General features: G+C 36.0%; 1 protein-coding gene across 1 annotated transcript in view; it reads left to right on the plus strand.

The window, feature by feature from the left end:
• Dp1 (satellite-binding protein 1 Dp1) overlaps positions 1–27,423 on the plus strand; it is a 286,820-nt gene that overhangs the window by 209,009 nt on the left and 50,388 nt on the right. Inside the window, exons 18-19 of the mRNA XM_090390658.1 lie at positions 8,141–8,282; positions 25,954–26,090. Of these exons, the coding sequence (XP_090246784.1) occupies positions 8,141–8,282; positions 25,954–26,090 (279 nt within the window). The remainder of the gene's footprint in view (positions 1–8,140; positions 8,283–25,953; positions 26,091–27,423) is intronic.

Raw genomic sequence — 27,423 nt, forward strand, 5'->3', positions numbered from 1 at the left:
TGTAGAACAATCCTTTCTAAATCCATTTTGACATTCTAATAATATTTTTTCACTATATATTTTATATTTTTCATTAAGTATTCTATTATATATTTTGTACCATATATTCAATAAACTAATACCTTTTGTTTTATCCCCATTTTTAAATATAGGTATTATTATACTTGTGTATTCCATTCTATTGGTATTTGTCCATTTGTATATATTTTATTTTAAAAATTTAATAATCTCTAATAATTTTTTTCCAGCAAATTTTTACAGTTCAGAGTTTATCCCATCTTCTCCTGCTCAATTATCATTTTTTATTTTACTTGGGTTGTCCTTTAATTCTTTCATTGTTGTTATATCATTTAAAGCATTTTGTAAGTTTTTGGTGTAATTTTTTTTAATGATAGCATTATCCGTCAAAAGATCTGTAAAGTAATCCAAGTATTCTTTTAAATTTATTTCGTACTTTATATTTACAATTCCTTTTATATCTGCATTCATGCATTTTAGTATTTTATACACATTGGGTCTTATTTTGTATATATCGTTTTCTAGATATGATATAAAATTTTCCCAGCTCTCTCTCTTTCTAGTTTCAATTTTGGCTGTTGCTCGTCTTTTTTTTTATTTATTTTATTTTTTTATTCAATTTCATCTTCTTGTTTTTTCTACTTAACCATCTTTTAAAGGCCAGTTTGTATTTTCAATTATTGTTTTCATTTCATTGTTCCATATATGTAATTTTTTATTTTTATGGGTTTTTTTGTGTGTGTGTGTGTTCCTAGAATTTCATATGCTGCTGATGTAATCATTTCTTTACTATTATTCCATTCTAGAATTACTAAACAATTCATATACTTGAATTGTTTAATAATTTTACTTTGTAATTAGATTTTGTTTTTCTAGTTTATTTTTTGTAGTTTTTGTAACCAATGTTTGTAAAATGTATTTATCATTTTGAAATTATTCTATATTATATAATTAGTGAGTCTCCTTTCATTTTTGTTTACTGTTGTTTCTCCAAATTTTTCTATATTATTAATTTTTTTCATTCCTATTCTGGCATTAAGGTCTCCAGCTATAATTATAGTGTCTGTTTTATTTAATTTTTCATATATTCCTTGTAACTGTTTGTAAAAGTCGTAATTTTCTTTTTTCCTTCTTCAGGGAGTCCAACAACTGTTAAGTTTGCTTTATTTAATTTTAAACGCACTTCTAATATTCTTCCATTCCAGTAGTATAATTTAGTTATTTTTGCTTTAATTGATTTATGGATCCAAATCATTACACTAGCTTTTACACATATTTGTTTGTCTACTCCACTATATGTCATCATCATGCGTAACAAGGATTTAGGCCTAACATGGCCTGTTCCGGCCTTAGAAGTCATCGTTGAATCGTTTAAGAGGACATCCTGGTTTTCTTTTTCCTAATGGCTTGTACTTTAAGGCTTGTTTTGGTAATCTTTCTGTTTACATTTTTTGAACGTGTTCCATCCATTTCTGTTTATATTTTTTAATTTTTTCTATTACTGGTTCTTGGTTTAATTCTTTCATAATTTCTTCGTTTCTTTTGTGATCAAATAGGGTATACTTTGCAGTTTTTCTCATAAACTTCATTTCTGCTGTTGTTAATCTTTGTCTGTCTTTTTGTTTTATTGTCCAGATTTCGCTTCCATACATTAAGACCGGTTTGTTTCCATACTTTTAGCCTGGTTTGTTTTTGAACTAGGTTTGGTTTAAATATAGAGTTAATTACACCTGTTATTTTTAAATATTTTGCAATTTTTATGTTTATATCTCTTTCATTTTCATATGTGATTATACATCCTAGGTAGTTAAATGAATTCACCTGTTCTAAGATCTTGTTATCTATTACTATTTTAGTTCTCGCTGGATCTTGTCCTTTAAAAGCCATAGTTTTTGATTTTTCTGTTGATATTATCATACCATAATCTTTGGATATCTCATTTAGATCTAAAATAGCTTTCTGTAACTTATCTTCAGAATTTGTAATTATTATTTGGTCGTCGGACAGAGGAGAGTGTTTAAGTTTAGTGTAGGAGAAAGTTTAATTCCTTGATGTAAATTTTTATTCCATTTTATTATTATTTCATTTAAGTAGATATTAAAAAGAGTTGCTGAGAGGGGACATCCTGTCGGACCCCTTGGTTTATCTCTCTCATATATGATAGTTCGTGATTTAATCTTATTTGTATTTGATTATTTTCATATATACTTGTGACAGCTTTTAGGATATTATTTGGTATTTGTCTTTCTTTTAATATATTAAATATGTTTCTTTTAACTTTGTCAAATGCTTTTTCAAAGTCAATAAATGCAATATGTGTTTCTAAATTGTATTCTCTTCTTTTCTCTATTATTAATTTTAGGCAAAAGGCCGGGTCTATACATGATCATCTTTTTCTAAATCCATTCTGTACTTCTAAAATAAAGTTTTCGGAATATTTCATTAGTTTGCTATTTAAAATTCTGCTATATATTTTGTAACAGGAATTTAGTATACTGATACCTCTATAGTTTTTAGGGTCATCTCTATTACCTTTTTTAAAGATAGGAATCACAATTGCTTTTTTCCATTCTATTGGAGGGATACCAGTTGAGTAAATTTTATTTAGAAATAATAAGAGTCTTTCTTTGAATCTTGTTCCTGCGTATTTATATAGTTCTGAACCTAGCTTATCTTCTCCAGGTAATTTTCCATTTCTTGTTTTTTTCAGGCTGATTTCTATATATATATATGATATGATAATTAGTTGTTTCTTTTGTTCCCTTTAAGTTTCTTTTTTGTTTTTGTAAGAACTGCAATTTGTATATTTTCTTCATTTAAAATTTTATCTAATTCTTCTTCTTTATGTGCTATGCTTCTAATGTTTCATGTTGCATATTTCCTCCCACAGTGGAAATTACAGTTTAAGAGGAAAGAGTTACCCCAAGAATTGCTATTAGTATATCACTTACCATTTGCCTTTGAGTTGTATAGTTCTTCGCAAAAGTCAGAACTATAATAGAAATACAAGTTAGAGTTTAGGAAAATGGCAACAACTGTCTGCAATTTCTTCCCAGAAGTCTTGAAATTGTCGGTAGCTAAGAACTCAACTACTGGCAAAGAAAATGGGGTTTAGTCCGACTGCATGTGCTTAATCGAAAAGTTAGGTAGGGATAAAGCAGTTTCACCTGTTCCCTTAGGAAAATAAAACACACCAGGGAATTGATTTATTATTTAATTAATATCTTAGAGCCTCCGTAGCTCAGTCAGTATAGATGAAGCCTTTTGGTGTCAGAAAGACCTGGTTTTGATTCCAGTCAGCAACATGAGAACCTTTATCTGGTCTCCTTCGACAAAAGGTGAGTTAGCGAGTCTCATATGGAGGTACTTTTTTTTTTCACCTGGAAAACTCTGGTTTTTCCTCCCACAGAACAGGCAAAACGGCTCGTGAACACATGCATCTACAAACATAGGACACACTGGGAGGGCATAGGGCTAACTCCCTTATCCTCGATACAGTAGCAGTTAAATGTAGAAAAATCCTCAACACTGCAAGGTAAAAAGAGGAGAGAAGGAATAAGAAGAGTTACTCCTTTTCCCTTGAATTGCTCTAATAGCACTGGAGAAGGAGGAAGGGGGGGGGGAAGAAGTAAGAAGTGAGAGAGAGAGTAGAGGAAAGAAGAGCAGAAGACCACTACAATATATAAGGGGGGGGGGGGCACCTACATGTACTTTTGGAGCCAAAATAATTCCGGTGAGACTTAAAAGAGATTTTGACCGATTGGATGATATGGGAATAAGTGAGTGTGCACATGGCAAGGTTATAACGAGCATGTAAAAATTTCTTTGATTAATTACACACCTAATTTTAAGGAGCTTACTAAGAAAATGGATACAAAGAAGGCCTCTACTAGTAAATAAGTAACAAAAATTATTGTTTCAACTTTAAAATTATTCTAATTGTTCAAAGTAAACTCCATTTAATGTGTTTCGAATTAAACTTTTTTTATTGCAGTAATTTTTATTAACTCTGTTTTTTTTTTCCTCTCTTCTATCTTTTTTTTTTTTATTTTATTCCTCTTTTTTGTTGTCTCCTCTTCTCTTTTTTTGTTCATTTTTTCCTGTTAGATTGTGAAGAGTTGTATGATCATGGACATGAGCCGCTCAAGAGTCATGTTGCGGCCACCCTTGATATATACCAAGTGTATATTGTAGGAAGTAAGATCAGGTCTAGCTCGGGTTTTGTCATGCTCGTACTCACTAATAAGAGCCCCTGAGACAGCTCCTTGGGATAAAAATTCTAATGCGTTATGATAAATATTTGTGAAAAAGGTTATAGTCAAAACTCTTATCACCTGAAGATTCAAAGTTTTGTCGTCATCATCAAATTCCTGACATGTACCCTCAAGGGGTAAACAGGATATGAATGTACTACATGAAAAATTTACATCATTACTAACTTCCTATCTACAATTTTCCTCCAAATCAGTTTGTTACTCGTCAAGACTCCAACATTATCAGATCTTATATTTCTATTGTCTAAGGCACTTTGTACCATATCAATCCACCTATATCTTGGTCTTCCTCTGGGTCGTTTTCCTGCCAAACTGACAGAGAACACTGGTTTTGCTAATCTTTCCTCGCCCATTCTGTTTAAGTGACCATACCACCTGAGATTAGCTCTGCTAACGCATTCCTGTATGTTGACAATGTCAAGTTCTTTCCTAATATCCTCGTTTTTAATATGATATTGCCACTGATGCCATCTGTTCATGCCTCTAATCTTTCTCAGGACTCTCATATCTGCGGTCTTGAGTCTTTGGTCAAGTGTTTTACTTCTGACCCAGCTCTCAGATCCATAAGTTAAAGCTGGTTTGGACGCTGTCTTGTATACAGCTAATTTAATGTTCCGACTGATTTCTCTCTTATTCCATATGAATTTATTCAATTGACTTCCTACCATAACAGCTTTGTTGATTCTGTTGTCTATTTCCGTATTTAATTTACCATCTTCACTAAAAATCGTGCCTAAGTAGCTGAAATGTTTTACTTGTTCCACAGGTTCCCCGTTCACAACACAGTTGACATTTTCAACAATTCTACCTATTTTCTTTGTCTTTTTAATGCTGACCTTCATACCATATTTATTACAACAGTTATTCAATTTAGTCAGAGAATCTTGCAAATTTGTAGCGGATTTATTTAGAAGTATAACATCGTCCACAAAAAGCAAAGAGATGACATTAACATCTCCAATTCTGATATTTAATACCACTTTTCTTCATAACGTGATCAATATAGATAATGAATAACAGAGGGGATAATGTGGATCCTTGTCTCACACCAGATTTAACATTAAACCATCTTCCTGTACTTCCTTCAATTCTAACTGCTGACTTACAACTCAAATAAAGGCTAAGTATTGTTTGATATGATGCCCCATTGACACCATATAACTGTAGCGTATTGAATAGCTTCTCTCTTGGCACCTTGTCATATGCCTTTTCCAGATCTACAAAACTTAAATACAGATCTTTGTTATATTCCGATGCTTTCTCAACTATTTGTCGTAAAGTGAAGATCTGATCCTGACAGCCTCTATTTGGCCTGAATCCAGCTTGTTTTTCACCAACTTTTCTTCCACAGTTCTTCTCAACCGTTTCTCGAGTATACTTGCATAGATCTTACCAGGAACACTCAGTAGGGAAATGCCTCTGTAATTCTCGCATTCAATTTTATTTCCCTTTTTGTATATGGGTACTATTAGAGATTTACTCTAATCATCAGGAATTCTTGTCCCTCTGTCCAGGCTTTCTGAACTACGCAGTGCAGCCACTGTAAGACTTTTATACACCCATACTTCAGCATTTCTGGTCAAATATCATCTACTACTTCTGCCTTTCCACATTTCAAGCCTTTGATGGCTCTTTCTACTTCAAGTATGGATATGTATTCCTGACTGTATGCCTGTTGAGTGTTTTTACCCCCTGTGCTGTCATCACTGCTTGTTTCATTTAGCAGTTTTTCAAAGTAATTACTCCATACTTCAAGGATATCTTTTTCTCCCATTTTCATGTCACCTTTATCATCTCTAACTCCTTTTACAGCAAGCTTTCTTCCATTCTTAAGCTTCTTCAACAACCTCCAGAATATCTTACCACCTTTTTGATATTCATTTTCTATATTCTTGCCAAAGACCACCCATGACTTTTTGTTTAGCTAGTTTTACACAGTGTTTTGCTTTCTTACATTTGTCTCTATATTCTCTAAGAGCACAAGCTGACTTATTCAACAGGAACTTTTGATATGCTTTCTTCTTTTCCTTCACTGCCTCTTTAACTTCCTGTGTCCACCATGGAGTTCTGATTTCTATCCTTGCAGACTACCTCACCACATGCCTCTCTAGCTGAATCAATCAGGGTTTTCTTCAAGGCTTGCCACTGAATCTCCAAAGTTTGATTTCTGTTCTCAAACTCTTTCATTTTTTCTACAATAATCTTTGTGTATTTTAGTCTACAGTTCACATCTGAAAGCTGCTCAGCTTTGATTCGCTTTAAAACTTTCTTACTTGTTATTCTTCTCAATATGAAATTAAATTTTATCCTGCTCAAGACTAAATAGTGATCACTTCCAATTTCAAATCCTCTGTACACTCTGTTTTGTCTTATTTTTGAAAGATTCTATAGAATTTTTATTGAAGGAACAGATAGCCAATTAGAGCACATAGAAGACAAAAAAAAATTATCTTTATATTTTATATATTTTAATTTGAAGGCAGCATCGATTACTGAAATCAGTGGTGACTACTTTCAGTCACTACCGAAAATTGTTACCAAGGAATTGCAAATGTGCAATGAACTTGTCACTGGCAGGATTGCAGGTGATTCCTCCAGCACTTTTCATGTATTGGTTATATATACAGGGTGTTCGGGATAAATTTGACAGTTTCGTAAGGAAAAAGAAAATCTTATTTGTATCTATTAAATTTAATGAATTGACAAAAAAACATTACAGGCAGAGTTAATTACAATACTATCAACAAGATTTACTCAAAATAACCACCATTAGCATCGATCACAGCTTCAATTCTGCTTCGGAACCTCGAACAAGCTGATGCTACAGTCTCCCTGGGAAGGGCCGCAAAAACTGTTTTAATTTTATCCATTAACTGGGCTTTTGTATTACTGGAAGTGCGATTGGTGTCTTTTTCAACTGCGCCCCATACAAAATAATCCATGGGGTTAAGGTCTGGGGAGTTTGGAGGCCAAACATTTGGACTGGTGAAGTCGTAGAAATTTTCAGACAACCATTTTTGACTTTTCCAAGAGGTGTGGCAAGGGGCCGAATCCTGCTGCCATACATACGGCCTACCATTGGCTACCCTTGTTATCCAGGGCTTGACTACAGTTAGCAACTCCACGAACAAAGCCCGAATTCCAATGCCAGGGTTCTTCAACACCTGTTCCTGCAGATTTGCGAGGAATTCTGCTGTACGAACGCAATCAGATCGTCTGCTAGGGATCTTTCTTCTTGCTACATCCTCGTAGTCACCATTGCAAGTCTCTAGTTCATGCCTGATTGTTTTTACTGTATTCAGGGAGCATTGGGCAGCAGTCGTAATATCCTTATTTTGATGGCGGGCACGAATCATCATGATACAAGTTATTCTCTTCCATGATTCAGGTGGGTTCCAGCTATCCATCCTTTCTGACATCTTGTATATGAATGAAGAAGGGTCCAAACTTTTAAATGAAGAGAAGTGTGTGTTAATACATGTAACTTACGGAAAAATATAATTAATTATAAATATGTCAAATTTATCCCGAACACCCTGTATATATATATGCTGCATCCATTTGCTTCGATATGTGATATTGTAATCAAAAGATTTTGATTTGGTTAGTGTAATATTTTGTAAATAAGCTAATTTAGTACTCTAGAGATAATTAACGTAGTCTATTTTTTGAGGCTTCAGTATTTTGATGCATGCAGGTGTGTGTGTGTGTGTGTAGTGTTAAAGGCAGTTTTGTTTAAGCCATGATATCAGTGGGCATCAGTCTATATGGTTATTAATAGGAACTTTAATGATATTTGTTTTCATTACTGCTGGTATATGCAAAAACCTGTCTTATTTTTCACACAGGAGTCGATGATAACTGTGGAATGTATAATTCTGCAACAGTATCATCGTATCGTGATGGGGACCAAAGGATATAAAGTTCAAAATATAACAAGTGAACATAATGTACAGATCAAGTTCCCTGACAGGGAAATCCAGCAAGATGGTAAGTAGTCCTCTTTTAGTTTAAGCAACTATATATTTGTTTCTTTTATTCTTCTGCTCATCAAGAATTAGGAATTTGGCCATTTTACATCTTCACTGTCTTTTCATCTTGCATCTGGACTTCCTCCCCCCCCCCCTCTCTCTCTCTCTCTCTCTCTCTCTCACTTTTGTTTATATTTATCTGCTTCTTTTGGTAACTGATATCTTTTCATCCTGCATAAATGCTCATTTTATTTCTTTCTGTATTCCTTCTTTTTCATTCAAGTTGCACTTATCCAGCTCTGTTTTAATGTATTCATTTTTTATATGATCTGATTTTGTCATCCTTCAATTGTTCTGAAAAATGTCTTTTGCTGCCTGTATTTTACTTTGATCTTTCCTTTTAACAATCCATATAATAGTGGGTGTGGCCATTACTGTATAAAAGTTAGTGTTTCTTATCTTGTTTTTATGTTTAGTCTGTTATTAATTGTTCCACAGATTTTCTGAAATTTATTTTTTCATCTATACCTGTCTTTTAGGTATGTTATACAACCTAAGTAATTAAACTGTGTCATCTTGTTAAAAAACGTTCTGTATTTCTATTATTAACCTACTTTGTCTTTGTTTTCTTTACCTATAATTCATAAATATTTTGCTGCCACCATCTATCTATTTCTACTATATCATGTTCTCAATCTGTATAGTCAAACAAATTTATTTATTTATTTATTTTTCAAATAACAAATTCATCCTTCAAGCCTACTCTGAATTTAAATAGTCATACAATATATCAGTTTGATATATTTGAACTATTTAAATTCACGGTACATGCAGGTTATTTTACGTGGAAAGGGAAAATATACAAACATTTAGATGGGACAGCAGTGCCCCCCCCCTCTTAGCCAACTTGTACATAGAACACTTGGAAAAGCTAGCTATGAACACAGCCACTCTCAAACCGAGGCTTTGGCTACACTCTGTCGATGATGTGGTTGCTATTTGGCCACATGGCCCAGATTGGATACATTCTTAGTGCATTGAAATAGCCAAACACCAAAAAAATCCACTTTACAATGGAACTGGAAGCTAATGACTGTCTGTCCTTCTGGGATACACTAATCACACATCTTTCAGATGGTTCCTTATCGTACTCTGTTTTATAGAAAACCCACACATACAGGAAGGTATTTATACAAACAATCACACCATCAAGAAAGCACGTGACCCATCTCAATTTGTTCCAATGACAATGCTTTCACTGCTGAACTCACTCACTTACATCACACTTTCTTAACCAATGGCTATAATCCCCTTTAAGATAGACAAAATACTAAATGTCCCCCCAAAAATCTCTCCCACTGTGTACCACAGAAGACTACGACAAAACTGTCACCCATCCCATATATTAAAGGCACATCTGAAAAGATATTTGAGAAAAGTGCAAAGCTAATAATAATGGTAAATGCCTGCTGGATTTCTGTTCAAGACATGCATTAACATCATGTTCCAACATAAAAATGTGCACAAATTCACATGGAGAGAGAGAGAAGATGCAAGAAATAAGAAAAATCTTATTGACTATGTTATAGTTGATATTGTTCACCCACCGTTTGTAGGTCTCCACTTGACGTTTTGCCAGGAATAGTCGATTCATGCTGAAAGGGGAGAAAGAAATGAAGGATGTACGAATTGGTTGCCCACATGCGAAATCACGTGCTTTCTTGTCTGTCGCTGTACTTGCTAGCAGTAGCTTGGTTTTTGTTGTCGCTGTTTTGCATTTTTTATTATTATTAATTTGTATGATGGATCCAGTACAGTCAACAAGTTCTGGTGTTAAACCTTTCAGTACCTGTTGCAAAAGAATATTGAATAATGTGCTGACATTCTGCTAAAAAGAATTGTTAAAAGGCAGCCTCCTTGTTCCCCTTTCTCAAGTCATAAAATGTGCAAGTGCAATTGTGGGCATATTGGAGTCGACTGTTAAAAGAATTCGTAGGGAACAAAAGGTGAAGGTAAGCCAAAATTTAAATCTCCTAAAAAAAAAAAAAAAAAAAAAAAAAAAAAAAAAAAAAAAAGCACCAGAGGGGAAAAACCATCGTAACTGTAGCTTTGAATGATTTTGATGTAGACTTTATACGAACTATTCACGAATTTTATGTGGTCGAAAAAAGAGTGCCAACTGTTCTGAAATTGATTCCTGTGCTTAAAGAAAAAATTAATTTTCCTTGGAAAAGAGAAACTTTAAGGAAAATACTTCATGAAATCGGATTTTGTTTTAAAATGTCCCAGAATAAAAGGAAACTTATCATGGAGCGAAGTGACATTGTTTTATCTAGAACGAAGTATTTGAGAGCAATACGACGTTTCAGGGAGGAGAAAAGACCGATCGTGTATCTAGATGAAACTTGGATTGATAGTAATATAACTTATGGAAAATGGTGGCAATCTAAAGAAGAATGTGGAGTGCTATAAGCCGGAAATGCCTCGCGGTGCATAATAATTTTGGGTGCAGGTGGAGAAATGGGTTTTTTACCGAATTCAAACGTACTATACAAAGCCAATTCAATTACTGGAGTTTACCATGGGCAAATGAATTCTACGATCTTCGAAAAGTGGGCAGAAGAAAAACTGATTCCAAATTCCTAAAAATGCCTGTTGTTATAATTGATAATGCTTCACATCACTCTATTCGATTAAAGTTACAAATTGGTCTAATAAGAAGCAAGTTCTTATGGATTGGCTCTCTGCAAATAACATTTCTCATTCTCCAGATATGTGAAAAATTGAATTGCTGAATTTGGTCAAAAGAAACTCGCCCACAACTAAACTATTTAAATTCGACACAATGCTCAAAGAGCATGGATTTCTAGATTTGAAGCTACCACCATATCATTATGATATTAATGCTATTGAGTATGTTTGGGCAGAAGTGAAAAGTTTCATTCGCCATCGCAACGTAACTGGGGATATTGACATGTCGAAACTTTTTAAGCTTTCAGAACGGGCAATTGTAAGTATTGCAGTTCAAAACTGGGGAAAATATTACTCTCATGTCACCTCATTGGAAAATATGTATTGGGACAGAGATGGAATTATCGAAGAATTATGCGAACCTTTGAGGATCAGTTATTATTATTATTATTATTACCACGGGCTACTCCAGGAGTCCTTAGACTCATCGAGGGAGGCCCTAAACATCGTGTTCACACAGCTGTTCAACATTCTCACAGTATCTATCATACCTTGCCTTGAACTCGCTCACTGTCATAGCACCCACAACAGACTCTGGCAGCTTATTCCACTCATTTACCACTCTAAAAGTAAAGAACCCAGCTCTAACACCCCTGCTAACCACGCTCTTGCCCAGCTTCCATGGGTGTCCCCTAGTTCTCCCACCACCAGTCCTGATCTCAAAAATATCATCTGAATTAATCCTATAGAATCCTTTTAGCAATTTGAATGTCTCAATCATATCTCCCCTTTTTCGCCTATCAACTAGTTTCTGCAACCCACAAATCTTCAACCTGTTCTCATATGGTGCATTCCATAGACCTGCTATCATCTTAGTCACTCGCCTCTGGATCCTCTCAACCTCCTCCCCATCAAGAATGAACCGAGGTGACCAAATCTGGGCACAGTAGTCGAGATGAGGTCTTATCAGGGCTTGGTACAGAGGTACAATAACTTGTTTTTCTCTGCTCGTCAAGGTATTTTTCAACAACCAAGTGAGTTGATGAGCTGATTTAGCTACTTTCGCAATGTGCCCCCTAAACTTCATCTCCCTATCCACCAACACTCCCAAGTCCCTGGCCTCATCAATCTCTTGGAGTACAGTTCCACCAATGTGGTATACTGCTGCTAATCTTTTCACTCCGAAATGCATAACCTTACATTTTGTCACATTAAATTGACATCCATTCTCCTTAGTCCAGAACTCCAATCTATCTAAGTCATCTTGCAAGACTTTGACATCTTCTGCATTCACTATCGCCCTACCCAACTTTGCATCATCAGCGAACAAATGAACTGTCCCACTTAGACCATTCCCTATATCGTTAATGAACAGATTAAACAGCAGTGGTCCAAGAACAGAACCCTGTGGCACACCACTAGTCACAGGCCGTTTTTTGGACTCTACTCCTGAATAAACTACTCTTTGATATCTCTCCATCAACCACCCAGCTATCCATCTCACCAACCCTATATCCATTCCCATATGTTGTAGTTTACGGATTAGAATTCCATGTAGTATCCTGTCAAACGCCTTTGCCAGGTCCAGCAGTATCACTGTAAACTCATTTCCCTTATCCAGTTCAGCCGTCACCTTGTTATAAAACTTGAGCAAGTTACTGAGGCAAGATCTACCCTTCACAAAGCCATGCTGTCCTCTGTACAGTATCTCATTTTCATCAATCCATTCCTGTATTTTTCCCTTGACTACTTTCTCCAAGACCTTGACAACGACTCCTGATATGCTGATCGGTCGGTAATTTGCAACCATAGTCTTGGATCCTCCTTTATGCAGTGGAACTATTTTCCCCTCTTTCCACGCCTTCGGGACTAAGCCAGACCTGAGACTCAGATTAAACAACATGGTCAAGGGCACTGATAATTCATGAGCCGCTTCATGCAAGACCCGTGCCGGTATACCATCCAATCCCACAGATGTATTCACATTAAGGTTCTGTAATAGACTATTCACCTCCACTTCATTCATCACAATTCCCGTATAAACTAATGGTTCCTTCATTTTTTCAACGTCACCACCTGGATGATATACTTTTGCAAAGTGCGTGCTCAGTAACTCCACTATATCGACTGGTTCAGTGAACTCTTTACCATCGTCATTCCTTAAAATCATTTTGCCATGTACAGTTTTTTTCTTGCTTGCAGCATATTGAAAGAACTGTTTGGGATTCTCTTTTGCTTGCATAGCTAGTTTCCTTTCATAATCGGCTTTTGCTGTTTTTACCACACTCGTTACCCTTCTAGCCTGTACTTTATACCGTTCGTGTGCCTGCAGGTCACCCCTTTCTTTAAATTCCCTCCATAGTTGTTTCTTTTTTTGCAGCTCAAGCTTAATGGTGTTATTCATCCATTTAACCCCTCCTTGTTTCACTATTCGGACCTTAGGTATACAATCAGCCATAACCCTCCTGTAAATGCTCTTTGATCACTTCCCATGCTGTATCGACGTCCAGCCCTTGCAGTTGTACATGCCATGGCACTGATCCAAGCAATCTCCTAAGCTTGTCATACTTGCCAGCACGGTAATTCCACATATACCCTGTTTTAATCACAAATTTCACACCTTTAGCCACCTCCCAGGTCAAGACCTTATGATCACTCTCACCAATAGGTGGCAACATGGACTTTTTGGGACATGCGCAGAAGTTCAAGTGAAAGTGATGGCGATTCGGACACCGATTGAGATGACTATGAAGATTAAAAGGATTTGATAATGGTATTTTTTTTCCAACCTTTTTTTTGCATGGGTTTGTTAAGAGTCACAACAAGTCATAAATAATTAATCGGTTTAGGACATTAAAGTGTCTCAGTTCTCTCAGCTGTAAGTTTAGATATTTAAGTTCATTTGAAAAAAATTTCTGGTTTTCTGTATAATTATTTTTATTTTATAGAAAACTTTCTTAAAAATAAATTCCGTTAAATTTTTGTTTTATGCTATACCTTTTTTTAATTTTAATACTCTATGTCCATTTTTTGGACTGTTATACAAGCAAAATAGTTATACTTCATCCCAGAAGATGGATTGATTACCCTATTATCGGAATGGATTCTCCTTTTTGGGACATGCGCAGAAGTGTCGAAGGGTCTTTAATCGGTGGGCGAATTATAACATGATGCTTAATAAACATCAGCTATGCACCGTATTTAAGCCATATGTCAAATTGGCAATTCTCATCCATTCACCTAAGGACAGAATCTCTTCATTATCACATCCAGGTATCTATGAAGTGCCCTATTCGTGTGATCGAGCTTACTATGGACAGACAGGAAGAACTGCCGCCTCAGTGAACATAAAAAAGTGCATTCTGCACTATTGCTATGGAAAGTTGGGTCTAGCAGACCATGCTTTGGATACCCTTGCACACAGGATCAATTGGAAAAAACAAAAGTGCTGCACAAAAAAACTTTTATAAATCAGAGAGATTGTTCTTGGATTCAACAGAAGCCTTGAAACATACTCTAAACCTCAACAAGTATGGCTTTATAAATTTGGGAGACAGTCATCTTAAGACTTAATTAAAACCTGCTTTTTCTCTTTTTTTTTTTTCTCTCTCTTCTCTCTCAACATAGATATCTTAATTAGGACTTTAGTTTTTGTGTTATACATTGTAATTGTTCAAACTAGGCCCATTGTTATACCGGATTATTGTTGTCTCACATACTGTGATAAAAAACTGTTTTTGTGCTCTGAAGATGCTCGATAGAATACCAGTGAAATATCAGCAATAAGTTAATAAATAGTTATTTTCTTATCGTTGTGTATTCTCATTTGGACTTAAAATTAATCAACTAAATATGAGGATAAGCTTCTTGAATGGCAGGCAGTATCAAGTAGAGTGATATGGGCAAATATCAGAATGGGAAATTGGACAAAGACCTATTTGTGCTTATATGGTCACACAGAAGCTTCTACCAAGAAAGAAATGGAGGAATCTTTTGAGGCATTAAAGAAGGCAACTGGCTGAATGAAAAAGGAAAAGTTGGTTCTTGTTGGAGATCTAAACAGCAGAGTAGGAAATGATTACCAGACATAGAAATGTTTTCAGAAAATTTTGAGAAAAGTGCAAAGCTATTATTATGGTAAATGCCTACTAGATTTCTGTTTGGAACATGATGTTAGTAATAACTAATCCATGTTATGTGAATTTGTGCAAATTAAAAATGTGCACAAATTCACATGGAGAGAAAGAGAAGATGCAAGAAATAAGAAAAGTGTCATTGAGTATGTTATAGTTGATAGCAATGTTTTCCCACAGATTCAGGACACAAGACTATACAGAGGATTTGAAATAGGAATTGATCACCGTTTAGTTTTGAGCAGGATAAAATTGAATTTCCTATTGAAAAGAAGCATCTGCAAGAAAGTTTTAAAATGAATCGAAGTTGAGCATCTTTCAGAGGTGAACTGTAGACTGAAATAAATACACATTGCTGAAGAAAAAATGAGTCTAAAAACAAGAACCAAGCCGTTGAGATTCAATGGCAAATCTTGAAGAAAATATTGATTCAGCCAGAGAAGCATGTGGTGAGGTTGTCTGTAAGGACAGAAAAATCAGAACTCCATGGTGGACTCAGGAAGTTTAAAGAGATAGTGAAGGAAAAGAGGTAAGCATATTGAAAATTCCTGGGAAGTAAGTCAGCTTGGGTTCTTAGAGAATACAGAGAAAAATATCAGAATGTGAAGCATTGTGTAAAACTAGCTAAACAAAAGTCACCGGAAGACTTTGGTAAGAACATAGAATATCAGGAAGAGGGTAAAATATTTTGGAGGCTAATGAAAAAGCTTAGAAATAGAGGAAAGAGTACTGTAAAAGGAATCGGAGAGGATAAAGGAAAACTGAAAATAAAGATATTCTAAATGTCTGGAGTAATTACTTTGAAAGACTGCTAAATGAAATAAGCAGTGTCAAGTTTTTTACCATCAAGCAGTGATGCTAGAAAACTCCCAACAGGAATGCAGTCTGGAATACATATCCATACTTGAAGTAGAAAAAGGCATCAAAAACCTGAAATGTTGAAAGGCAGCTGGATTAAATGAAATTCAGCCAGAAATGCTCAAATATGGAGGTATAAAAGTTTTATAGTGGTTGGTTGTATTCAGTGGTTAGCTATAAGGGACTCGCTAAAGCCCCTTGTTCTTGTTTAATAATCTTGTAGAACTAAAAAATACCACTATGAAATGTATACATGCTACTATAATTGCTACTTTAAATTCGTATGGATTTTCTGATAACTATATAAAGGATCATTTCATTGCATTTTGTTCTGATGGAGCTAATGTAATGTTAGGAAACAAATCAGGTGTTGTAATCAAACTTCTACAAAAATTTCCCAATGTTGTGATATGGCATCGTTTACACTTAGCATTAGATGATTCAATAAAAAAAACATTAAAGAAATAAATCGTTTTGAAATATTTATGGATAAATTATATGCTTTTTATCATCAATCACCAAAAAATCAACGAGAATTAAATACAATTGCAAAAGACCTTGGTATCGAAATTTTAAAGATTGGCCCTGTATTTAGACCACGATGAGCAACTTACAGTTACAAACGGCTCTTGCTTTGTGTAGAAATTACCCAGCTTTATGCAAGTAAAGCTGGATAATTTCTTTTGCATCTGGGTAAGTTATTTTGCATCGAATGATAAATATAAGGGCTTTTTAAACCGACTTCTCAATTTTTAAAAGATTTATCGTTAATGATTGATATCCTACACAGAATTATATCTGTCAGAAGTTCTACAAAGTCGCAATATAAGTATTATAAGGGCTAAGTTAGGCCTTTTTTTTTTTTTTGCTAGACGACGCGAGCCCTTTGTTAAATTTCCATAGCTCACCACTGGTTGTATTGCATAATTCAGAAGGCCTGAAGGCTATGAAAAATTGTGAAGGGGAAGCTTTGTGAAGAATAAGCTGGATCCAGTCCAAATAGGGGTTGTTAGGATCAGATTTTCACTTTAAGCCAAATAGTTGAGAAATGTTGGGAATATAACAAGGATTTGTATTTAATGCATTTTTGGAAATTATGGAGACAACTACCGTGTTTGAATAAAAACTTTAATATTACTAAAATTTTACAATTCGACATTTCGACCTTTATGTCAAGGTCATCTTCTGGAGCGTACAAATATACACAAGAACAAGCTAGACTACAATCATACTGGTTCGTTAAAGACACTGACTACCCGCTACCACAATTGTTGGCCTGACCTCTGGTGAAAAAAAAAAAAAAAAATTATACATCAACGCTAGAGTCCTATTATTTGTGTTGTCTACTATATACATATATTAACATCATTCCAGCCAGTTGGAGTGGAATGGTTTCTAATACTAGCAGATTGGCTAGTCCTGACTTATGTTGAATCTTTCATATTAGGTTGGCTGAATGTGTGCCATCCAGATCCTTGGAATTTTCATACCATCTTTATTGTTGATATTTGGGTGGTTTATCAGGATTTCGCAGGATTCTTTAAATTTTCTTTCATACCATGTTTTTGTGCGGTGTAAGGAGCAGGTGCTTTTCCAGTTGATTTGGTGTAAGGTGTTAAGTGCATGGTCTGAGAGGCCTGCTTCACCATAATGGTTATATTTAATGTGTCTAATGTGTTCTTTCTTGCGTATAGGGATTGTCCGTCCTGTTTCACCAATGTATGGTAAGTTACACCTGTAACTTACCATACATTGGTGTAACTGTAACTCCGCTGCACCTGTAACTTACCATACATTGGTGAAACAGGACGGACAATCCCTATACTCAAGAAAGAACACATTAGACACATTAAATATAACCATTATGGTGAAGCAGGCCTCTCAGACCATGCACTTAACACCTTACACCAAATCAACTGGAAAAGCACCTGCTCCTTACACCGCACAAAAACATGGTACGAAAGAAAATTTAAAGAATCCTGATAAACCACCCAAATATCAACAATAAAGATGGTATGAAAATTCTAAGGATCTGGATGGCACACATTCAGCCAACCTAATATGAAAGATTCAACATAAGTCAGGACTCTAGCCAATCTGCTAGTATTAGAAACCATTCCACTCCAACTGGCTGGAATGATGTTAATATATGTATATAGTAGACAACACAAATAATAGGACTCTAGCGTTGATGTATAATTTTTTTTTTCACCAGAGGTGAGGCCAACAATTGTGGTAGCGGTTAGTCAGTGTCTTTAACGAACCAGTATGATTGTAGTATAGCTTGTTCTTGTGTATATTTGTACGCTCCAGAAGATGACCTTGACATAAAGGTCGAAACGTCGAATTGTAAAATTTTAGTAATATTAAAGTTTTTATTCAAACACGGTAGTTGTCTCCATAATTTCCAGAAATGCATTCGGATCACCATGCAAGCCTAAAAGAAAGGATTTGTATTTAAGTTTTATCCTGGAAAAGACATATGACAAGGTGCCAAGAGAAAAGCCCTTAAAAACAATACAGCTATATAGTGTAAATGAGATATTATATCAAACAATACATAGTCTCTATTTAAGCTGTAAGTCAGCAGTTAGTCTTGAAGGAGGTATAAGAAGATGGTTTGAGGTAAAATCAGGTGTGCGACAAGGATGCACATTATCTCCATTGTTATTCATTATCTGCGAGGTGGTATCAAAAGGTTTCGAGACTAGGTTTGTAACATGTCAACAGATGGCAGCACAAGGCTGCAGTCACAGGGAGCACCTACCTTCATAAGTCAGTGTGCCAAAAGACATCATCCTGTGTACGTCGGGAGCTGTGCAACTGATGCTATTCTGACCACCTGCGTTACCACATCTGTGATTTCATCATGGACAGCAAGTTAGAATAAAGAGCAAACGTGAAATCCTGCATGAAACTGGGCAAATCTGCCACAGAGACGTTTGACGTGATTCGGCAAGTTTACGGCGATGCTGCAATGAGTTGTTCAAGGTGTTTTGAGTGGCACGCGTGCTTCAAGAGCAGAAGAACATCACTGGAAGACGATGAGAGATCAGGAAGACCTTCAATGAGCTCAATCCCAAAAATGTCGAAACCATTCGGTAACTTGTGCATGAGGATCGTCAGAGAACACTCCACAACGTTGCTGCCATTGTCGGTGTGTCATACGGAACAGTCCAGGCAATCCTCACGTGTGATTTGAACATGTGCTGTGTTGCTGCCAAGTTCGTCCCCAGGCTGCTGACCCAGGAGCAGAAGGAACACCGCGTCAGAGTTCTGCCAAGAACTCCGTCAGCGTGCCGTGGATGACCCATCCTTCATGTCGAGGATCATTACCGGTGACGAAACTTGGGTGTACGGGTACAACCCTGAGACGGAGCAACAGTCTACACAGTGAAAGAGCCCATCATCTCCACGACCGAAAAAGGCGAGGCAGGTCTGCAGCTCGACCAAGTGCATGCTCATCGTCTTTTTCAACATTTGCGGCATTGTGCATTGAGAATTCGTCCTCAGGGGCCAGACTGTCAATGGCAAGTTCTACTGCCAGGTTTTAAGGCGTCTGAAGGAGGACATTCGGCAAAAGTGACCAGATCTGTGGTGCGCGAAAAACTGGATGCTCCACGAAGACAATGCACCCTGTCACCAAGCTCCTCTTACGCGTTTCTCACCAGAAACAACATGATCTCACTTCTGCACCCACCCTACTCACAGATTTGGCTCCTGCAGACTTCGCCCTCTTCCCTAACATGAAGATCCAGCTCAAAGGTCACCGTTTTGACACCATTGTGGAGATCCAGCACTAATCGCAGAAGGTGCTTGACATGCTTTGAAAAGAAGACTTCCAGGACACATTCCAGAAGTGGCAAGAACGCTGGGAGCACTGTATTGATATGCAAGGGGATTATTTTGAAGGTGGTAGTGTGTAAAAACGTAGATAAATAAAATAATTTCTCATAAACAGAGCTAGAAATTGATAGCACCTTTTATATGGATCATGTTATGAAGGAAAGTGGTATTAAATCTAAAATCACAATTGGTGTTGTTAATCTTAGCTCTTTACTTTATACAGATGTTTAAATCCAGTACAAGTTTGCAAGATTCCCTAACTAAATTGAATAATGGTTGTAATAAATTTGATATTACAACCCCAGTAATAAATCAGTAATAAACTTTAGCAACTTGATACTTGTCTGTAAACATTACCAACCCCAGTTGGTCTTGGGTCCAGTTGATGTGGAGTCTGGCCCATTTCAAAGATTTTTTTCTTGTGGCATCGGGAAAAGGGAATGCAGTCTACTGGCTGCCTAACATACAGAGACCACCTTTGTGGTCTGTATACCCTGTAGCCAATGCAAGGTCAGATCATAGGTGATTTGGAGTAGCCCTTTTGTTTCAGCAAGCAGATAATCAGATATTGGTCACCTACTGTGGTTGTAGCCTGTGGTTTTATTCACTGTATCTCTAGGATGCCATTTGCGACTGTTAGAATTGGTTCCGCAGTCTGTGAACCACAGAATGACTGACATGTAACCATCTGGCTATTTCTGCCTTACTTTGGCTAGCCTCCAGTCTTATGATTTCTTTCCACCTGAATTCATTTGTTAAATGAAGTCTTGTTTTCACTCCAGAATTGAAATGGGAAAACTACTCCAAAATGATCGCTTTTATGCCATGGCTGAATTGCATATACCACTGACAGTGCCACTCATTTCTATATGATAACCAGACTCAATGTCACTTTTTACATAATGTATCTGATCCCCCCCCCCCTCCGAGTTATTGCAATTTTTCTCTTTATTCCTTAATTTCTAGAAGTGTATTTTAGAAACTACTAAATGATCAGAAGATTATAAAAGTGAAGATCACATTTCATTGATCTTGGCTTAGTTCATAGAGCCAACTCCTTTTGTTCTTCAGAAGAACTTTTACAAAAAGAATTACAGTATATTAATTCCTCCTTCATATCCAATGGCTATAAAAAGAGCTTTAAGTAGTCGTGCTCCAGCATCCTCTTCAAGTATACCTATCCCCTATGTACACGGGGTTAGTGAACGCATAGCTAAGATGCTAAAACCACTAAATATCTGTGTGGCTTTTCGACCCATCAGAAAAAATCTCCACATTCCTAATGTCTCCAAAGGAGCTCCCACATCTCAGCTATCCAAGTGTCTACCAGATTCCCTGCTCGTGTGGATTATCATATTTCGAACAAACCGGAAGATCTGCTCAGGTCCAGTTAGAAGAACACCAGTCATACATCCAGTACCTTGAACCCGAACAGTCTAGAATTGCAGAACATGCCATCAACACCAGACATAGAGTTAAGTGGAACAAGACAAAAGTCATTCACAAAAGTCGGTTCCTAATGGAATGGCTATACAAAGAAACATGTAAAACATTACTTCACTCCCCTAACCTAAACAGATCCGATGGTGCATGTCTTTCCCCCTTGTGGGAGATAGTACTTTAAAAAACAGCAAATCTTTCCTAACATATAATTGTGTGCACACACACACACACACATATATATATGTAAAAAATAATTTTTTTTAAATTATTATAATTTAATAATTAAATAAATTTAGGACATTTAACCTTAGCTACTTAGGTGGTGCTTTGTGAATATAACAGTCATTGTTTAATTAGCCTTGTACCTGTACTGATGATGCCTGATACTGAGGTGAAAAAAAAAAAATTCTACGAATAAAGAATAATTTACGTGAGTTAATTCCGTTATTATAATAGTTAGTAATATGTCTACTCACAGTATTTCCTTACTGAAACTTAATGATGTATAACGTTAACACACAATGAAACTGATCAAGATTACTGTGTTTAGATTGCCATTTCTTTGTCATCAGAGTGAAGTATATGAGTATATTCTCTGCATCTAAGTATATAAAGGTTGAGCCTGGTGCCATGAAATTGTAGATATTTTGTCGTGAAATCTCAGTAATTTTAAGATGACTGCAGTTATCAAGGTTCTCTTGGCAAGCACTCTGTAAAACCCCAGGCATCTGAAATTACAAATGTCATGAGATGTTTCAGTACTGTGCAGATGACAGAGAATGCCATCATGGTGCATTCTCCGAGAGCACATGTTCTTGGAGAATAAGCATATATATTCAGAGTATCAGGTGGATTTTTGTACTAGGTGTTTTTCAGTGCATTTCTTTTTGTGCTGAGAGGGATAAAAGAGGAGTGCTTCACCACAAATGACATGCTTGTTTTCAGATTATTGAATTAAAGAGCATGTAAATGTTCCTATCGAGATAAACAACAAGTTATCAGACCTCAACTCCTATTGAATATGTGCGAGATATTTATCCGATGCATCTCGGTAGAGGGGTGCTTAAGGGTCAGAGCTGTATAACTGAGAGGAGACTTCCACATAGCCTTTAAAGGAATGCGGAGAACCGACCAGGGATTCTGACCTAATGTCCAATCCTCACCTTCTCGTGGTGCACCCTGTTGGGTATCTACTTGGATACTGAACGAATGAGGATGGGCTGACAATTTGGGATTTAGCCGACCAAATTGTATTCTTATTGGTTAAACCAAAATAAAAAATAATGGTACGACATGACAAAATTTCATGCCGGCTGGGGCGTCGCCCGGTTAAACAAGGGCCCCCATTGTTTTCACCAGGGAACCAGGGCGACCAGCGAAAAGTCAGCTACTGGAACAAATCTGAAAATAAACTCAACATCACAGAGTTAAAGATCGGTACTATCAACATAAGAAGCCTGAATGGCAAAGAAATGGAGCTAGCTGAGGAATTAGATAAGTACCAGATCAACATAATAGGGGTGACTGAAACAAAAAAAAGACAAAAACTGGTGAGATCTTTCTGAGCAATAAATACAAAATGTTATATTCAGGCAATGACAATCAAGGAGAAAAGGAGTAGCCATAGCATTCAACATAAAATAAGAGGCTAATCTTCTTGAATGGCAGGCAGTCTCAAGTAGAGTAATGTGGGCAAATATGAGAATGGGGAACTGGACAATGAGACTTATTTGTACCTATGGTCCCACAGAAGGTTCTACTAAGGTAGCAGCGGAGGAATTTTTTGAGGCTTTAGAAAAAGCAACTGACACAATGAAAAAGGAAAAGTTGGTCCTTGTTGGGGATCTAAATACAAGAGTAGGAAATGATTGTTAGATATACAAAAATATTTTGGGAAAATTTGGAGAAAAGAGCAAAGCTAATAATAATGGCAAATATCTGTTGGATTTCTGCTCAGGACATGAACTCTGGTTATTACTAACACCATGTTCCAACATAAAAATGTGCACAAATTCACATGGAGAGAAGAGGCAAGGAATAAGAAAAGTCTCATTGACTATGTTATTGTTGATAGTGATGTTTTCTCCCTGGTGCAGGACACCAGAGTGTACAGAGGATTTGAAATTGGAAGTGATTACTATTTAGTCTTCAGCAGGATAAAATTGAATTTCATATTGAAAAGAATAACATGTAAGAGAAAGTTTTAAAGCGAATAAAAGTTGAGCAGCTCTCTTTGTGAACTGTAGACTAAAATACACAAAGATTATTGAATAAAAAATGAAAGAGTTTGAGAACAGGAACCAAACCTTGAGATTCAGTGGCAAGCCTTGAAGAAAACCCCTGATTGATTCAGCCAGAGAGACATGTAGTGAGGTTGTCTGCAAGGATAGAAAAATCAGAACTCCATGGTGGACACAGGAAGTTAAAGAGGCAGTGAATCAAAAGAAGAAAGCATATCAAAAGTTCCTGTCAAATAAGTCAGCTTGTGCTCTTAGAGAATATAGAGACAAATGCAAGAATGCTAAACACTGTGTAAAACTAGCTAAACAAAAGTCATGGGCGGACTTTGGCAAAAATATAGAAAATAAATATCAAGAAGGCGGCAAAATATTCTGCAGGTTGTTGAAGAAGCTTAGGAATGGAGGAAAGTGTGCTGTAAAAGGAGTTAGACATGATAAAGGTGACATGAAAATGGGAGAAAAAGATATCCTTGAGGTATGGAGTAATTACTTTGAAAAACTGCTAAATGAAACAAGCAGTGATGACAGCACAGTGGTAAAAACACACTGACCAGGCACGCAGTCAGGAATACATATCCATACTTGAAGTGGAAAAAGCCATCAAAGGCTTGAAATGTGGAAAGGCAGCAGGAGTAGATGATATTCGACCAGAAATGCTTAATTATGGTGGTATAAGAGTCTTACAGTGGCTGCACTGCATAGTTCAGAAAGATTGGAGAGAAGGACGAATTCCCAATGATTGGAGTAGAGCTCTCATAGTACCCATATATAAAAAGGTAAAATAAAACTGAATGTGAGAATTGCAGAGGTATTTCCCTACTGAGTGTTCCTGGCAAGATTTATGCAAGTATATTTGAGAAACGGTTGAGAAGAATTGTGGAAGAAAAGCTTGGTGAAGAACAAGCTGGATTCAGGCCAAATAGAGGCTGTCAGGATCAGATCTTCACTTTATGACAAATAGTCGAGAAAGCATGGGAATATAACAGAGATCTGTATTTAAGTTTTGTCGATTTGGAAAAGGCATATGATAAGATGCCAAGAGAGAAGCTATTCAATACGTTACAGTTATATGGTGTCAATGGGGCATTATATCAAGCAATACTTAGTCTTTATTTGAGTTGTAAGTCAGCAGTTAGAATTGAAGGAAGTACGGGAAGATGGTTTAATGTTAAATCTGGTGTGAGACAAGGATGCACATTATCTCCTCTGTTATTCATTATCTATATGGATCACATTATGAAGGAAAGTAGTATTAAACATGATATCAAAATTGGAGATGTTAATGTCAGCTCTTTGCTTTATGCAAATGATGTTATACTTCTAAATAAATCTGTTACAAGTCTGCAAGATTCTGACTAAATTGAATAGTTGTTTTAATAGATATGGTATGAAGGTCAGCAATAAAAAGACAAACACAATGAAAATAGGCAGAATCATTGAAAATGTCAACTGTGTTGTGAATGGAGAACCTGTGGAACAAGTGAAACATTTCAGCAACTTGGGCACGATTTTTACTGAAGATGGTAAATTAAATATAGAAATAGACAACAGAATCAGCATAGCTGGTATGGTAGGAAGTCAATTGAATAAATTCATATGGAATAAGAGAGAAATTAGTTGGAACACTAAATTAGCTGTATACAAGTCAGTGTTCAAACCAATTTTAACTTATGGATCTGAGAGCTGCGTTAGAAGTAAAACACTTGACCAAAGACTAGAGACTGCAGATATGAGAGTCCTGAGAAAGATTATAGGCGTGAACAGATGGCATCAGTGGCAATATCATATTAAAAACGAGGATATTAGGAAAGAACTTGACATTGACAGCATCCAAGAATGCGTTAGCAGAGCTAATCTTAGGTGGTATGGTCACTTAAACAGAATGGGCGAAAAAGATTAGCAAAACAAGTGTTCTCTGCCAGGTTGGTAGCAAAACGACCCAGAGGAAGACCAAGATGTAGGTGGATTGATACAGTACAAAGTGGCTTAGACGATAGAAATTAAGATCTGATAATGTTGGAGTCTTGACAAGTAACAGACTGATTTGGAGGAAAATTATAGATAGGAAGTTAGTAATGATGTAATTTTTTTTCATGGTAGTACTATCATATCCTGCACACCCTTGAGGGTACATGGCAGGAATTTGATGATGCATCTTGGTAATATTGTTCACTTTCAGTAGTTAATACAGTTAGCTCTCCCTATATGAACCCACAGGGACTAAAAAAATAGTTTGCTGTAACCCAAACATTAGAGCATTGCTCTTGTGCTTTAGCTGGTATTTTGGTTTGTGTGTTGGGGGGGGGGGGGATAGTTTATAATAGTGACTGTAAAGGTGATTGCATGGTAAAATTTAAGACTAACATTTCATTATTAATTCCATTTTTTTGTGTCCTACTTGCACATAATGCATTAAATATTGTAAATTTTCTTGATATCCAAATTACAGAAAAGAACTGATGTATTTTATATATTTTAGATAGTGGCATAGATGAGGTTACTTTAAATGGAGAAACGAGTCCTGAAGGAAGTGAAATAGACAAGCCAAGGAAAACTGATATAATTACTATTACAGGAAAAGCTGAAAACTGTGAAGCAGCCAGGGAAGCTTTACTTGTATGTTTCTAATTATTGTAAATGCTCCTGTTTATTTATTTTAAACTAAGCATGTGCTACTTGTACTAAAATAATGAAAGCAGCTGTGTTACTTGTTTATATGCAACAGATTTTATTTTAAAAAATGCAGAATAAATGAATTTTCATATACATGTACTGACAAACTAAAGTTAGGACTAAGAAGCTGGTTTTTAAAAATAAAAAAATAAATAAAAAGAATCATCAGATGCAGAAATGGCATTCTGGAAAATGCACAATTGTGCATTCACATAGTAGCCCTAGTAATGACCAAGTAAATTAATTTTTTTTAGTCTCGATTTTGTTTGAAGAAGAAGATAGTTAACCCTTTCTCACAGTATGCTGTATCTACCAATTATATGTATGACTGCTTATGAGAGGAATGATTCTCAGTTAACAGAGAAAGGGGGAACCTTGCCTGTCCAAGCTGGGAAAAAACAAAACACATAAGGTTACTTAGTCATGGATAGTATTTAAAACTTATCATTCCTCTTTATATGGCCACATTTGAATTACTGTATACAGGTCTGATCACCTGGGTTTCTTGGGCATGAGGAAGTGATGAAGATCCAGAGTTGAGTAACCAAGATGGTGAGTTGTCTGTGGAATGCTTCCTATGACAAGTAATTGGGGGGTTTGAGGATGCAGTAGTCGGGTGATAGATGAAAAAGAGGGATATAAGAGAAATGTTTAAATTATTAAAAAAATTTTATAGGATTGATGAAGAGGAAATTTTTCAGCACAGCTAAAGGGGGAGAACAAGTGATCATCCCTGGAAATTGAGTAAGAGTTAACAAGAATGTGGAGACTAGATTTTTAGCTTGCAGACTAGTGAATGAGTTTCTAGTCTGTTTTAGGTGCTTCAGTCATTGCATTTGAGATATTGTGGGTCTCCTACAATGAGTTTTCCATGGAGGTACCAATGGAATTATAATAATAAACCAAGCTCCTTATCCAAGTAGAAAAACTGATCTTACACAAATCCATCTTAACAAAACAGAATTATTTTATTATTCACTAACTCTTTGTTGTTCAAGTCTGTGCCAGAATGTTCACTTTTAAATAAAATCTAAAAAAAAAAGCAACTCTGAACAAATACATCACATATTGTGGCTTAAGTTGGACTTGAATGCAAAATCTTTGAGTAGTAAAATGGAGCTGATTACTAAGTGCAGGACTGTACCTGAACAAATTCATTCAGCACCCATCAAATAATTCTCATGTATAAGTGGCAAACTAACTAACTAGAAAACCATAGACATAATATGCCTGATTCATAATCTTGGTTTCTTCAGCCTAATTCCAACTAAATCAA

This window comes from Typopeltis vanoorti, chromosome 3, assembly GCF_054136105.1.
Source record: "Typopeltis vanoorti isolate ZY-2024b chromosome 3, IOZ_Tvanoo_1.0, whole genome shotgun sequence".
Lineage (NCBI taxonomy): Eukaryota > Metazoa > Arthropoda > Arachnida > Uropygi > Thelyphonidae > Typopeltis > Typopeltis vanoorti.